Below are 13,375 nucleotides of genomic sequence, written 5' to 3'. Positions count from 1 at the left end.
GATGTACATTTCATATTTATTGAGAGTACAACGCTTCCCAACTTAGTTCATAAAAAAACGCTGTAAGACTTAAAAGTGCCATCTTTTTGCCATCAGATCGCCGCAATAAACAGCCCGGGACCTTCCAGGAGAAAAAGATCGACTTCTGTTGCCACGTTTTCGTTGGACACCAGCGAAGGAAACTCAACCGACCAGGGTTTGAGCTTGGATGTCCCGCAGAGTATAATCGAAAACGCCCTGCGACAAAACTCGACTCAAATATCAATGATTTACTTCAAGACACCTACCCTGTTCTTCTCCACTGACAACGCCACGGAGGTATTTCTTTAAAAAAGCACGGCGCTCTCTTGCAATTCCAGAAGTGTTAAATGGTGCAACATATTGGTTGGGCAGCTAATTTAACATTTCAGGAACATGAAATGGAAAGATTAAGTCTCCGGAGTCAAAAGGAATAAATTTAGGATAAATTCGTTTCTTTTTGTATAGTTAAATACATTGTTTCACTGATACTTTCAAGCCTCGGTAATTACAACTTTGAAACTCAAGCACGTGCTGCAATAAGTTCTGTACAAATAGAATTGGAAGTGTTGGATTGAGCTAAATATTGCTCAAAAAAAAAAATAAGTACGGAACACGAATTGATTTTTCCTTTAGTATATTCTAAAGTGCCTGATCGATTTTAAGGTTACCAGAAAAGACATTTTTTGAAAAGAAAATTTTTCATATTGAAACGGATTGGTGTTTAACTTATTTTTTTACATATTGTTGGTGAAAAAATAATGAAAATAGAGACATTTTGTTGGATCCAATATCTGACGTCGTTGCGAATTATTCTTATCAATATTTTTGTTGCCAGATTGTTTTCATAAGCTTCGGCCGGAACGTAACCTTGGCCAATTTGATTGAACCAATCAGAATCAACCACGCCAACCAACCTGAGAGATATGGAAAATTGCCCGACCCGGAAAATAAATACAAGGTAATGAAAATACTTTCGGGGGTAATGACTTGTTGTACAATTATTTAATTTGATAAAATATTTGTGAGGCAATTTCGTGTTAAAACTATTGAGTAAACTTGACAGAAAATGATATAAAAACCGCTTAGTATATCGGGACTTTTAAAAAATGTTTTCTACCACAAAACACTCGAATTTTTTCGTAGGTTGAACGTACCACCCTCTCGTGTCGATTCTGGGACGAGGTAAATTCTGATTGGTCGACAGAGGGGTGTTGCCTTAACAACACCGACCCTAACAACCCGGTGTGTCAGTGCAATCATCTAACCAACTTTGCTCTCATTGTAGTAAGTTTGTTTTACTGTTAATAAACATATTTTTTGGATCTTTATTGAAATATCTTCCTTCCAAACCTAGTTGTAACTGGTTTAATTTATAAAGTGCTGCAGCAACATTCTACTTTAAAACATGTTCAGGGATACATTATGGGCCAAACCAGTGGTTCTCAAAATGTATGTATGCGTCATATTGAGTTTCCAAGAGAGTCGCGTAACAATTTAAATAAAAAATTGAAGTTTTGGAGGAAAAATAATGGTTAATAACAGGTTAAGTAAGTCTTCTGCGACTAAAAATTATAAACACTGGAGAAAAACCACCTGATAATCATATGATCTATGCGGCGCAAGTGCGGTGAAACTTTCTAAATGCGTGACACGCGAAAACGTTTGAAAACCACTGGTGTGAGTTGAAAGTTTTCAAAGTCGTTACAACGAAACGTCAATAGTAAAGAAAAAATCAACATATCATTGGTTTCCAGGCAAAAGATCCCCTTCCGCGTGACGTGGTGTTGGAAGTTGTGAGTGACGTGGGATGTATTCTGTCCATCATATCCCTCTCCATTGTTATCATCATTAAACTTAGCGACAGGTAGTACCTTTGCACAAACCATTTGTCAACGAATTGCACTTAAATTCATTGTGGGCTTCTATATAAAATCGTGGAAATCAAAAGTATTTCTTGGCACTTAGCGCTGGAAATAATTTCTATGAGATCTTGTTATCAGCGACAGTTAATTGAACCCAACTTACTAGACGGTTTAAATAACACGTAATACAAATGAATATTATTGTTTGTTTTGAGGAATATTATACCACAAGGATTATTATTGCGCCCCTAATGTAATGTGATCTCCAAAAAACATTTCGCACCGGCACATTTTTTTCTCTTACGGTCCCTGACCAATCGTTAAAAACCTAATTTCGTTGGAAACAACTGTGACTGAATGTTAAAATTGACCAGAAAAAATTCAAATTTCAAATAAGTTTACATTCTTTACGTCACAATCCTAAAAATCAGCGTGGCGTGACACAGTCAGCTCGATATTCCCGATCTTCAAACATGGCCATATTCGAACTCCACTATATACACTCTCTTATTTCCTTAGGGAAGCGAGGAAAAAAAGATCGATTAAAATCTTTCTGAACGTTTGCGTGAACCTGCTCATCTCCTATCTACTCTTCGTTACAACGATTGGACAGACTGAAGATCACGTGAAATGTGTCGCCTTCACCATCCTCCTGCATTACTTCTTCCTATCCTCGTGGTGCTGGATGGCCTCGTACGGTTACGATGTCTATCTCAGTCTGGTGCAGGTATTTATGTTGTGTGTAAATACATGGGACTTTGCACGCAATAGAAAAGCCAAAGATGGTATGCTATTCTTAGATGCAAAAAACTTCATTGAAGTTCATTAATTCAAACAAGAAAGCCAAAGCTGATTGCTTTATCATGTGCAAACGTTTCGACGTATTACTTTGGCTTTCTTGCTTAGATAAGCTAACCATTATAAGCAAACGCTTCGAACACCGCAGTGGTCATCGTCTGTAGCGTCAGTTAGTTCACAGCCCTATTACGTGTAATTAATTTATTTTTTTTCGCATTTATGTACATAAGAAATCTTCCTTAATACAGCATCTGGGTACAATTCAGCCATTTTGTGAGTTTTTTTTTATTGTTAGTAGGTGCTGGACAAAAAAACTATTAGTGGTCTTGTTTGGTACAGAGTAATTGAAACAAGTGCCCGTGTGTAATTGCATTTGAAAGAGTAATTTTTTTTCAATTTTTTGTGGCAGCACACTTTACCCAAAACCTTCGCTATCCAGGTTTTCCGTGACGATGCCGCAGACTTCTTCACCAGACTTGCGGTCTTCTCGTATGGAGTCCCTCTCCTTATAGTTATTATTAACGCAGCGGCGGCACTTGGATATGACGCTAGTGTTGCAACAACTATCACGTGTAGTGGTGGTAAGTGTTTGTTTCATGTAAAAACAGATTTAATGGCCCTATTCAAGCTTTTCGTTAAACTAACGTCTTTACTTGGGTGCAAATAAATTACACGGAATAGAAGTAAAATCTAACGTGCTAATCATCATAAGCAAACGTTTCGAATACTGCTGTACTCATCATCAGTGCTGTGAACTACTTAACTGAACGATCTAACTATAACTGTCATGAAATAAACACAGCAATAATCGAAACATTTGCTTATAATGATAGGCATATTAGCTTTGGTTTTACTATTCCATGTAATTTCTTTAGATTCTGCAACTTTACAACCATGAAAGGCTGCGAGATATAGGGAGCTTAAACTTTTTCTCAAAATTATGCCTTACACGGGGGTTTACAGTTGAATGTAGGACTTTCAGTTGAACAAAATGTTGTTAGTGCCGCATACTGGTAGCATAATTTTTGTTGAAAATTGACAGAGGATCTTTTCCATACGTCCACATACAAAGCAGAACATATGTGTTGGCTCCACAATTACTCTCTCTATGTTGGATTCTTGCTTCCTGTCGGAATACTCCTACTCGCCAACTGCTATTTCTTCATCATGGTCATTCGCAAGGTGGTTTGGCGCCCTCATGAGGTCAGTTTGACGTCATAATACACCATTCATATGTCTTTTTGTAAAGGGCCGTTGGTTATAAGTTTAATATTAACGTTTTGTTTGGGCGAATATGATCACGGCGCAACAAGTCAAATATGTATTTGTTTAACATGTAAGTTATGTCAACCAGCGTTGTTGTGCAAGATATTCATATCCCAGCCTTTTCCTGGCTTGGTATACAGGGTTGTTTATTAGAATGGTCAAAAAATCTCCCTGCATTTATGTAATCTCAGTCTTTAGTTAATTTATGAACGCAGAAATTTTATTCCTTAAGGCTCGTTTAGAACCTGCTTCAACCAGTAGCGCGATTACCTCTAAAAACCCATACCTGTCCTGTCTTCTCCAAGACACGGCCGTTCACTACTGCAACGAAATTATAATTACACAACCTCTAAGGACATATTCTGTCGCAAGACAAAGGCAATGCTATCACCAGAGGCGCCAACGAGAAATAATGATCATATAACACCTCAGCCTTTATTCAATCATGCTGTCCCAAGAAATCTCATTCAAACTCACGGAAAACTGACTTGTTCTTCCTTCTCTCCGTCAGATTCTGTCATCCGGAACACGAAAGACTGCAAAACAAAACACAGAGATCTCGCTTACCCTGTTCATTACCATGGGGTTGGGCTGGGTGTTCGGTTTCATTATGCTCGTATCCACCGATCCTATGTACGTTCGTGTCATGAGCTGGCTTTTCGCCGTATCCACAATTACTCAGGTAAGTGTGCTCTTACACTGGTTGTATTTTACGGCCAAACGTCTTATAGGCCCCTGACTTGATAACCTTTATGGTTTAATAGCGCCTTTACCATTCTATTTGTCATATTTATTGTTCAAAATGAAAATGGTTTGAATTAAAACGTAGGTTTTAAGGAGAAATGAGAGCAAGAGACCCGAAGTTTTTGATGATGTTATTTACTGTCGTTTAAAAGTGGCATTTTGAATCCTCTGCAGTTCATTGTTTCTATGGTTGAGGTTTACGGGTGTCACAATGCTTTTGATTTGATTTCTTGTTTGCCGACCAGATAATTTAGTGCTGTACCTAATTTCTCAAGATCCAATCGATTAGGGACCGAAAAAAATAACTAAATTATTTTTCTGCTTTTTTATGACTGTCCGAAAAAAACAAAATTATTAAAAAAAATCTTGATAAAAGAGGTTTTCTGTTTTCGCGACACCGGGATTCGAACCCGGGATATCCTAACCACGAATCCCGATCTTCCTACTCTTTGGTCTTGACTAATGTTGACAATCGCATTTTTTGTTCCATTCAGGGATTCCTCATTCTCATTATGAGCACACTGCGCCACCGTGCGGCAAGAGACAGGATTGCCTCTAACATTCGTAGAGCCAGAGAATCCCTTTTCAACCGTTCAGAAACTTACAACGTCAGTTCAAGTTCGGATCGGGCTTCCCAATTCACCCCATCCTCCTCAGCCTTAAACTAACTGGTGAAAAAATTGTGTGCACCCGTTACCCGTATAGTTTCTCATCTAGCGCACAGCACGTTTTAGTTTAAAAAAGCTCCACATTTTGGGCGAGCTTGTTAAAGTTTTTCAAGTGATTTGTATGATTAAAACTTGATAATTTCGCAATGTTGGTGAAATGTGCTCTAATCATCTTAACTTCAACCAAAGGTCGCTGGTTCGTTTTAAAGCGTTGCTATATCATTTTTTTACATTCTTCTTGTATATTTGAGTCTTACAATAATGTAATCTCCATTCTTTCACTGTAATGATTTGTTTTTCACTGTATATCGTATTACGCACACTCACATGTAGTTCCTTTGCAATTCATAAGTAGCAGAAAAAGCTTACCGCACTTCCAACTACCGCTTGATTTTATTTTAGTTTTGTAATCTGTTAATTTCCCACGTACAATCAATCACTTTAAAAAAACTTGTCTAGTGCCTGATTGTTACGTCATAGAGGCGTTTGTAACCTCACAATCGGCGGTGTGCAATGGCAGTAAACATTAGCCCTCTCATATGGAGAAGTGTTTGGGGTGAAAATGGAGAGCCAGGAACACTTTACGCCCGAGCAGAGAAAGCTACAATGGTGCGAATATGTGCGTAGGGAAAAGCGGATGAAGAAAAAGGCGTATGAAGCACTGGAGAAACCTTACGGCAGCTGGCTGGAGCCGGAAAAGATGGACGACGAAATTTCTTACTTCAACAACAACAAGAAGCACCCAAAGTACTCAGAATACGAGCGACTTTTCCACCCGAAACACCATTACGAGAAAAAACTGCATCGTGATGACCGAGCCAACCGCATCGGGTTGAACGTTAATAAGGAAGAAGCCTGCAAGCCCGTTCCTGCACTGTCGTCTTCAATGTACGGTTCGCGCCCTCCCCTGGAAAAGACCACTCGCGATCACGTGATCATCGAAAGCGTCAACAAAGGCTTCTACAGGTCACGTGGTACTAACATACCAAGCAGCTCGGATGGTTAATATTTGGTGGTGTTTTTTTCGTTTGTGGCAGTCTTGCTTTGTTACTAGGCGCTGAAACGCTGTTTTTTCATTTATTCGTTATTTCACAATAGATGTATTATACTCAACTGTCGGGAATTCTGTGCCTTGAGACTGAAGGATTTTGAATGCAGGTATAGGCACAGTGTGACTCGAAAGAAAATGAAAGAGATGCAAATATTAATTGACAACAACGTAAAAAAATTAGGTTTACAGGCTTCGCAGCCATGGCTGTTTTTCCTGGCGGATCTGAGGAAGATCTCTTGAAGCTCAGTTGGTAGAGCGTTGGGCCTGGTTAGCCCAGGGTCAAGAGTTCGAACCTCACCGGTTGCTTGATTTTTCAAATCTCGCTCGGACTTGTCAGGAAAAAGTGGCTGATCCAGCTATAGAATGCAATGCCTGGGCTGCGAAGCCAATCTAATGATCTCGATATATATATAGCTGGTGATTGCCAAGTAAGGACCTGCACAGTGGGGCGATCCTGCCAATCATGCGATTGCATGAAACAATACAAAAAATAAAGAATATAGCGTAATAATGGATAAAATACAAACGGTCATTGAGTTGGTAAACACCAATTTGACCACAAAAACACGTTTTTCTTCAATTTAAAACTAAGCGAGAGGTATATTGCAGCTGGTACCAGCCACAGGGACCCGCAAAAATCTTTGGAGGGGGACATTATTGTTGGAAAGGGGACCTTGAACACCACTGTTTGCTTCAAACTGGGGAATTTCCACCCCACCCCCGATCTCGCGTGGTCTCCATACAACCCCCTCATTTTATTTTCTGAAGGGCCGTACACTGGGAGTTGGATTGTGGCGGGAAGGTTAGCGGACATTGATTATGATCACAGTTTCAAATCATTGTGTAAAAGGTACTTAATAATGTGCGTATTTGATATCTACTTGTACTACCAACGAACATTAACCATCCCACTCAAATGCACACCAACAAACACCAGTCAATAGCTTTTTTTAAAAATCAGTTTGTTGCTTGTTCACTTCGATTCTACAGTATAACACTGCTGTGACAAAACACTCCCATCTCTGTTAAAGGCACATTTAGGCTATATTTACCGGTCTGTGATTTTATTCCATAGTTTTAACGCTGGCCAAAGCGAAACCTAATGAACAAGTATTCCTCGTGTCGATAGCTCTTTTCTGCTACACAATTTCTCTGTGATAAATTGCGCCTGTTTATTCTATAGTTTTACAAAATAATCCAAAAAGTCAGTGTGATGTCTATTATGATCACGTGACATTCGCAAAAAGTTTTTTTCTGCAGACTTTGCGCAAAACGATCGAAGAAAAGAGTTTTGTTTTTGTGGATTAAAGTGAAATAATGGATAGTTGCAGTGAAGATAGTCTTGATAAAGTGGTAAACCACAAAAAGCAGAAACGTGTTAAACTACTTTTCCGCCGTATGGGGGTAAGTTTTTTTTGTTGTTTACGTTTTTGTGTCATTTTTTTAAGTTCATAGTAGATCATTTGATAATTATATAGCTATGTAGGTCGTGTTTACAAGTTACCGTGGTTAAGTAATGGTTCAAGTAAAGTCCAACAATCCAAGATTTTGCTCACATTCTTTTATTTCAACCTACTGTATAATTTTTTGCATACCAGATTTCCCTTATTGTGCTCGCCCTGGTCACTATGTCTCTCGGATTAGCAGCAGTTATTGTCTGTCAACACACTTGGCCTACAAATTTTACTGGGGTTGCTGCAGGAATTTGGGGAAGTGTTTTTGTGAGTTACATTTTTACTAAGTTGCGATCAATGTTTATATTTTATAAATGTAATGTCTCTTTTTTTTAAGCCTTTGATCACTGGAATACTGCTTGTCATCCTTGCAAAATATTTGAAAAGATGTTTGGTAAGTATGCTTTTAAGTTATGTAACGTCAATTAATGCAAAAAAACTCCATATTACCTTCAAATATATATTCATGGTTCTGACTTTGCATCAAATGGTTCACAATGCTGGAGTTCTTCAATAAAACGTGTGTTACTTTTGAGGCGAAGCATGTGAAACAAAAGTCTCAAATCATAATCGTGTTCTCCTAATTCTCTAGGTCACTTTAGAAAGTTCTGCGATAGATACATGTATAATAGATAAGCTTTAGTGTCTGTCTGCTCTGTTTCCATACTTATTTGCACAGTAAAAATGCACACAACAGCCAAAGTTCAAGATGTTTTTTTTCGCCTAAACAGAAATTTTTCCACAAAATAATTTACTGCAGGGCTACACGCATTTTAGTTAATAACTCCTATCTTAACAAACCAATTTTTAGCAAATCTTACCTGCAGCATTGTGATGTCAGACCCATTGTTGACACGAATACGGAACCATGAATAGCTGATAAGAATTATTTATGAAAACTAGAAACCAAGTTCTTTTTTTTTTATTGAAGAGTTTCAATTTGTGGGTGTTTGCATCAACTTTGTTGTTTCTGTTGAAATTTGCAAGAAAATGTATAAAAATGAGGCAAAAAATTTAACCATTTTTTTAGAGACCTACAACTGGTATCAGATTGTACTTTAATCACTGCTGCAATTTCAGATAATATGGACACTTACACAAACCATCTTTTCTGTACTTTTCGCATTGGCGATCCTGATCATATCCATATTAGGCGGAAAAGAACAAGCTGTTTCATCTCTTCCACCTCCAAAACCACCCGCAATAACAAAAACCACTGCATCTACTACAACAGATTATTACCACTATCGTTGGAATGATAATAATAATTATGATCCTTATCAATGGGAAAGAGAAGAATGGAACAGATGGCTCTGGAAGCGTTACTACTCGGTAGATAAATTTGTTTCAGCTATGTAAAGTATATAATAAGCACTTTGGGAAAATGTGCATGTGTTTTAGTAGTTTGCAACTTGGCTTCATCATTCAAAACAGAAAAAAAACAAGCTATTTAGCATTTAGTCACATTGCATTTATAAGCCAATTTGGTTTAAGCGTGTTTTCCAAATGCCTACACCTTGTTCATGTTGGTTTGGCAATTGCTGCCCCTTCCCTTTAATTTTTAAAAGTACTTTTTATTCTATGCAAGGTGAATGTCACAGTCTCACATATTTACGTTTTTGCCCTCTACTCTTTTGGCATATACACTAATTCAGTTATAACATTTTTTTGTTTGCTTGTGTAAAGATACCACTAGTGGGTATGAACATAGTGATGGTTGCTACGTCTCTTGCAATGCTGGTTATTTGCATCTACACATGCGTTGTACTCGGGAAAATGTGCAAATCAAAGGAAACCAACATTTCATTCTGGGATATGTGGCCTGATTGCTGCTACAAGTGCCAGGTGAGACTGAATGCTTGGAGAGGTTGGTAACCAAGAGAAACAACTTTTTCCCGCTCCAGTACGATATTTATACTGCAACATTACCATTAGAGTTTTTAATAAAAATTTGAATAAAAGGAGAAATGGTAATTTGGGTTTTTCTTTTCGAAACTGAAGGCTGTAAATAAGAAACAATGATAATTTGTTTACGCAAAGCCATAAATGCTGCTGTGTATCTCGTTAGTGTTGTTTCAGTGTGGCTTCATTAGAAAAAAATATTGACATTGGGTCTGGCGCATACCAGGAAATCTAAATGTTGTGGGACCAAAAAAAAAAATTTTGAGAACCACTAACCTATAGCTTCACAATTTTCTTATCAAATCCAATTTCCTGTAAAACATCGGTGAATAAAAGATGTTTAATTATGCCGGTAAAACAGATTAAATTAAAATCAAATCCAGTGTTTGTCATATGTTCAAAAGTCATAAATTGGAATACTTTACTGACAAGTGACAACCTTTATTTTTATCATAGTGTGTTCAATGTGTGGCTCAGCCCATTGTATACTACAGTGGCATTCAACCTGTTGGTTCTTCGGTGATATGATGAAATCAATTGGTGGTGCTAAGCATTAATGCTGCTTTTTTTCTCCTGTATGCTTACCTGCACCAATGTTCCCTTGTCCTGTATACTTACCTGTATATATGCATCAATGTTCCCTTCTAACAAGCTCCTGTAACTTGCAAGTTTGCACTTCTAATGTATTTCACTTTATACAGTACACTTTTCATATAAATAAAAATGTGTATGTTTTTTACTTTATAAATTGTGCACTGTTTCTGGAACCATGTTATCTTCAACATTTTCGTTATCTTCAACAAGTTACATGCAATTTTGTAACAAACATTGTCGTGGATTTAATTTTAACATTTGTTGTCTGAAATAGTGTTTTTTTGTACGAGAAACGTTTTGCTGTAATAAAATTGCTTCAAACTACCGGTTAATATATGTTATGAAATCATACCAAGATACAAGTCTCCATTGCTTGTAGGGATACAAGTGTTTCCAAGAGAATTTCGAAAGGCGGAAATTTTTATTAATCGCGTGCTTAAAAAAACAGCGAATAGCAAATGTAATTTTACGTTCAGCAAATGAGTTTGTGTGGCTTTCGGTTGGTCAGTCATGCGTAATATATGTTTGACAACTTCGTCGAACAACAAATAGTTCTTTAAGGCGATTTACGAATTTTGAAAGCAAAAATTTTAACTCTTGTAAATTTCGTTACGTCATAAGTGAGGTCGTCATTTTTGGTTTGACAACTCGTTAGTTGTCATTTTATTTCGTTACGTCAAAAGTGATGTCGTCATTTTTGGTGTGGCAACGCCAACTCGTAAGGTGTAATTTAAGATTCACGTTAAATTTTAGGTTTGTAGTTTTCGGGATATCTGAAACATTAGGTGTGGTGCTAAAAGTACCAGACCCATATTTTCTAAACTGAAAAAGTTAGTTATGGAAGTTGAAAATGATTTGGTCACCGAGGAAGAGTCGATTTTGCAAAGACGTAAAGAACATCAGGCTGTTTTTAAAGGAATTGGGGTGGGTTTTTTCACTGTAGATTTGTGATGGAAATAAGGAAATGCTTTAATAATTTTGTCCTCATGCAAGTTAAAATCTTTTTTTTGATAAAGCACAAGCTCTGTAAGTTTGAGTCCTAAGTAGAACTGTAATCTATACGATTGTAACTATTTTTCTGTGCAAATTGCAGATAACATTCCTGGTACTTTCAGTGCTTGCCATTATTTCAACAATTGTGACACTGGGGGTGTCATACTATTCTTGGTGGACTCCATATCTGAATACAGGAGCAGGAATATGGGGAAATTTAATGGCAAGTAGCTCTTAAAATATTGCAATGTTGGAGCATTATTATGTGGTGTTGGACTTGTTCATAAACAAATGATTTAATTTGAAATATTTTGTCTGTTTGGAGTAATGTGTAACCAACAATATTTTTAGGTGATTCCACTTGGTATTCTTTTGATTCTCATTGTCAAAAATACATCCCGTTGCTTGGTATGTCTTGGTATTATTTAGCTCTTTAAAACTCTTTATTACAAATGTGATTTGTAGGTGATTTGGACTTTCACATGGTCTGTGGTGGCATCATTTTTTCTCTTTGTCACCATGGTGCTCTCCTTTTGTGGATTTATCTACAATTCTAATATGTGGAGGGCTAATGTTAGTATGAGCTATTGTATTGCCTTATGATAACGCTACATTAACCAATAGTTCACATTCATCAAATGTTAAAATGTGCATTTGAAAATATTTAAACAAAAATGTGTGTGTTTTTATTAACATTGCTAGCAGTTTCTAAAGACGTGATTATATCTCAATATTTGATGCATGGTTATATTTACCTTGTCTGAATTTTGCCAAAAGGTTATGTTTACAGTTATGCTACACACAGATTAATAAGCACAAAAACATTTATGCAGTCAGGTGGAATGGCTGTTCACGTGTGCTTATTTGCTGTTTCCCTGACACAGCTGGTTTTGTCCCTTTATGTTGCTGTAAGATTTGGCAAAGTTTGTTGCTCAAATTCTCATGAAATGGGGTGTAGTGACATGTGGTCTGGGTGCTGTTGGCCTCAAGTAAGTCAGCGTTGATTTTTTTAATAAAGTTGAATTTGCTGAAAAACACCAAGCTATTACCAATACCTTTCCATTATTGTACGTTTGTGAATTTATATTTAAAAAAAAAAAAATTGCACCCAGAAATAGTTCAAAATGTTAAAATGGTGATTAGAAATATCAACTTGCCATAATATTGATTTAACACTAATGCAAATTTTATGTTGTTGCTGCCAAAGTTTTAGACCAACATTTGTGAAAAATTTAATGCTTCTTTTATCTTGAAAACAGTTTAATCCCCTCAAAATTTTGCCCAAATAGAACTATGTTGATGTTTTTTTTTTGCAGAGAAGTGATTATAAATTCATTTATCAGCCAAGTGGGTTGTATGAACAACAGCCAAGTTTTGCCTGACTGCCTTCATTTGAATTGATCTGAACATAACTAACAAATACACATTCCGCACATTCCACACATTCCACACTTCCACACATATATATAATATACACATGCTATTGTTATAAATGCTTTTGTATGTTGATGTCCATTATAAAATCAATGCATAAAAACTGCTTTTATTCAGCCAGTATTTTGTCTTTAATAGCATTTAGGTGAAGGTGCATCTTTTTTGGTTTAAATCTAGTTTTTAATCATACAGTGCAATTGTGAAATATACAGGTGTGTTCTTTTATAATGTGATGTCATTCATATATCCTACAGTGTCGCACCCTATTGTGTCTTCAACTTTCTTTCCAAAAATCTGTTCATCCCAGTTTGTATTGAAAGTTTGTGAGTGAATAACAGTGTGCTATATATATTTGATCTGCTGATGTTTATAATGAAGATTTTGCATTGACCTCAAAACATTGCTATTCATGTTCCATTGTGTGGTGGCCCCAAAAGTTTTTTGGACACTTTTGTAAAAAATAAAATTTCAATCTACCAACTCTCGTGGTGTTTGTGCAAGGATATATTTTTGTGTAGATTTTGATCGGGATTTCCATCGCGTTGCGTCAAACGACATCCAGAAGTTTTCTTTCAATAAATAAATACT

General features: G+C 36.8%; 4 protein-coding genes across 4 annotated transcripts in view; all 4 read left to right on the top strand.

The window, feature by feature from the left end:
* Nucleotides 1-5,400, top strand: part of LOC145897157 (uncharacterized) — a 92,381-nt gene extending 86,981 nt beyond the window's left edge. Inside the window, exons 20-28 of the mRNA XM_082985343.1 lie at nt 97-318; nt 857-979; nt 1,165-1,305; nt 1,776-1,885; nt 2,403-2,610; nt 3,121-3,262; nt 3,724-3,884; nt 4,459-4,629; nt 5,186-5,400. Of these exons, the coding sequence (XP_082841469.1) occupies nt 97-318; nt 857-979; nt 1,165-1,305; nt 1,776-1,885; nt 2,403-2,610; nt 3,121-3,262; nt 3,724-3,884; nt 4,459-4,629; nt 5,186-5,359 (1,452 nt within the window). The 3' untranslated portion in view covers nt 5,360-5,400. The remainder of the gene's footprint in view (nt 1-96; nt 319-856; nt 980-1,164; nt 1,306-1,775; nt 1,886-2,402; nt 2,611-3,120; nt 3,263-3,723; nt 3,885-4,458; nt 4,630-5,185) is intronic.
* A 509-nt stretch (nt 5,401-5,909) lies between these two features.
* On the top strand, nt 5,910-6,365 carry LOC145898761 (cilia- and flagella-associated protein 90-like). The gene has a single exon (XM_082987355.1). The coding sequence runs from the start codon at nt 5,922-5,924 to the stop codon at nt 6,363-6,365; it is 444 nt and encodes a 147-aa protein (XP_082843481.1). The 5' UTR covers nt 5,910-5,921.
* A 1,292-nt stretch (nt 6,366-7,657) lies between these two features.
* Nucleotides 7,658-10,682, top strand: LOC145898989 (uncharacterized). Its single transcript, XM_082987693.1, has 6 exons — nt 7,658-7,814; nt 8,009-8,131; nt 8,202-8,258; nt 8,945-9,196; nt 9,551-9,709; nt 10,223-10,682. Exons 1-6 carry the CDS (start codon nt 7,728-7,730, stop codon nt 10,292-10,294), a joined length of 750 nt encoding a protein of 249 aa, XP_082843819.1. The 5' UTR covers nt 7,658-7,727; the 3' UTR covers nt 10,295-10,682.
* A 412-nt stretch (nt 10,683-11,094) lies between these two features.
* On the top strand, nt 11,095-13,264 carry LOC145899020 (uncharacterized). Its single transcript, XM_082987731.1, has 6 exons — nt 11,095-11,284; nt 11,454-11,576; nt 11,705-11,761; nt 11,819-11,926; nt 12,187-12,342; nt 12,670-13,264. Exons 1-6 carry the CDS (start codon nt 11,198-11,200, stop codon nt 12,733-12,735), a joined length of 597 nt encoding a protein of 198 aa, XP_082843857.1. The 5' UTR covers nt 11,095-11,197; the 3' UTR covers nt 12,736-13,264.
* The last annotated feature ends 111 nt before the right edge of the window (nt 13,265-13,375 follow it).

This window comes from Ascidia mentula, chromosome 4 (genome assembly GCF_947561715.1).
Source record: "Ascidia mentula chromosome 4, kaAscMent1.1, whole genome shotgun sequence".
In the NCBI taxonomy this organism is placed as follows: Eukaryota; Metazoa; Chordata; class Ascidiacea; order Phlebobranchia; family Ascidiidae; genus Ascidia; species Ascidia mentula.
The sequence above is the reverse complement of the archived record's forward strand: the minus strand, read 5'-3'. Positions and strand labels throughout refer to the sequence as shown.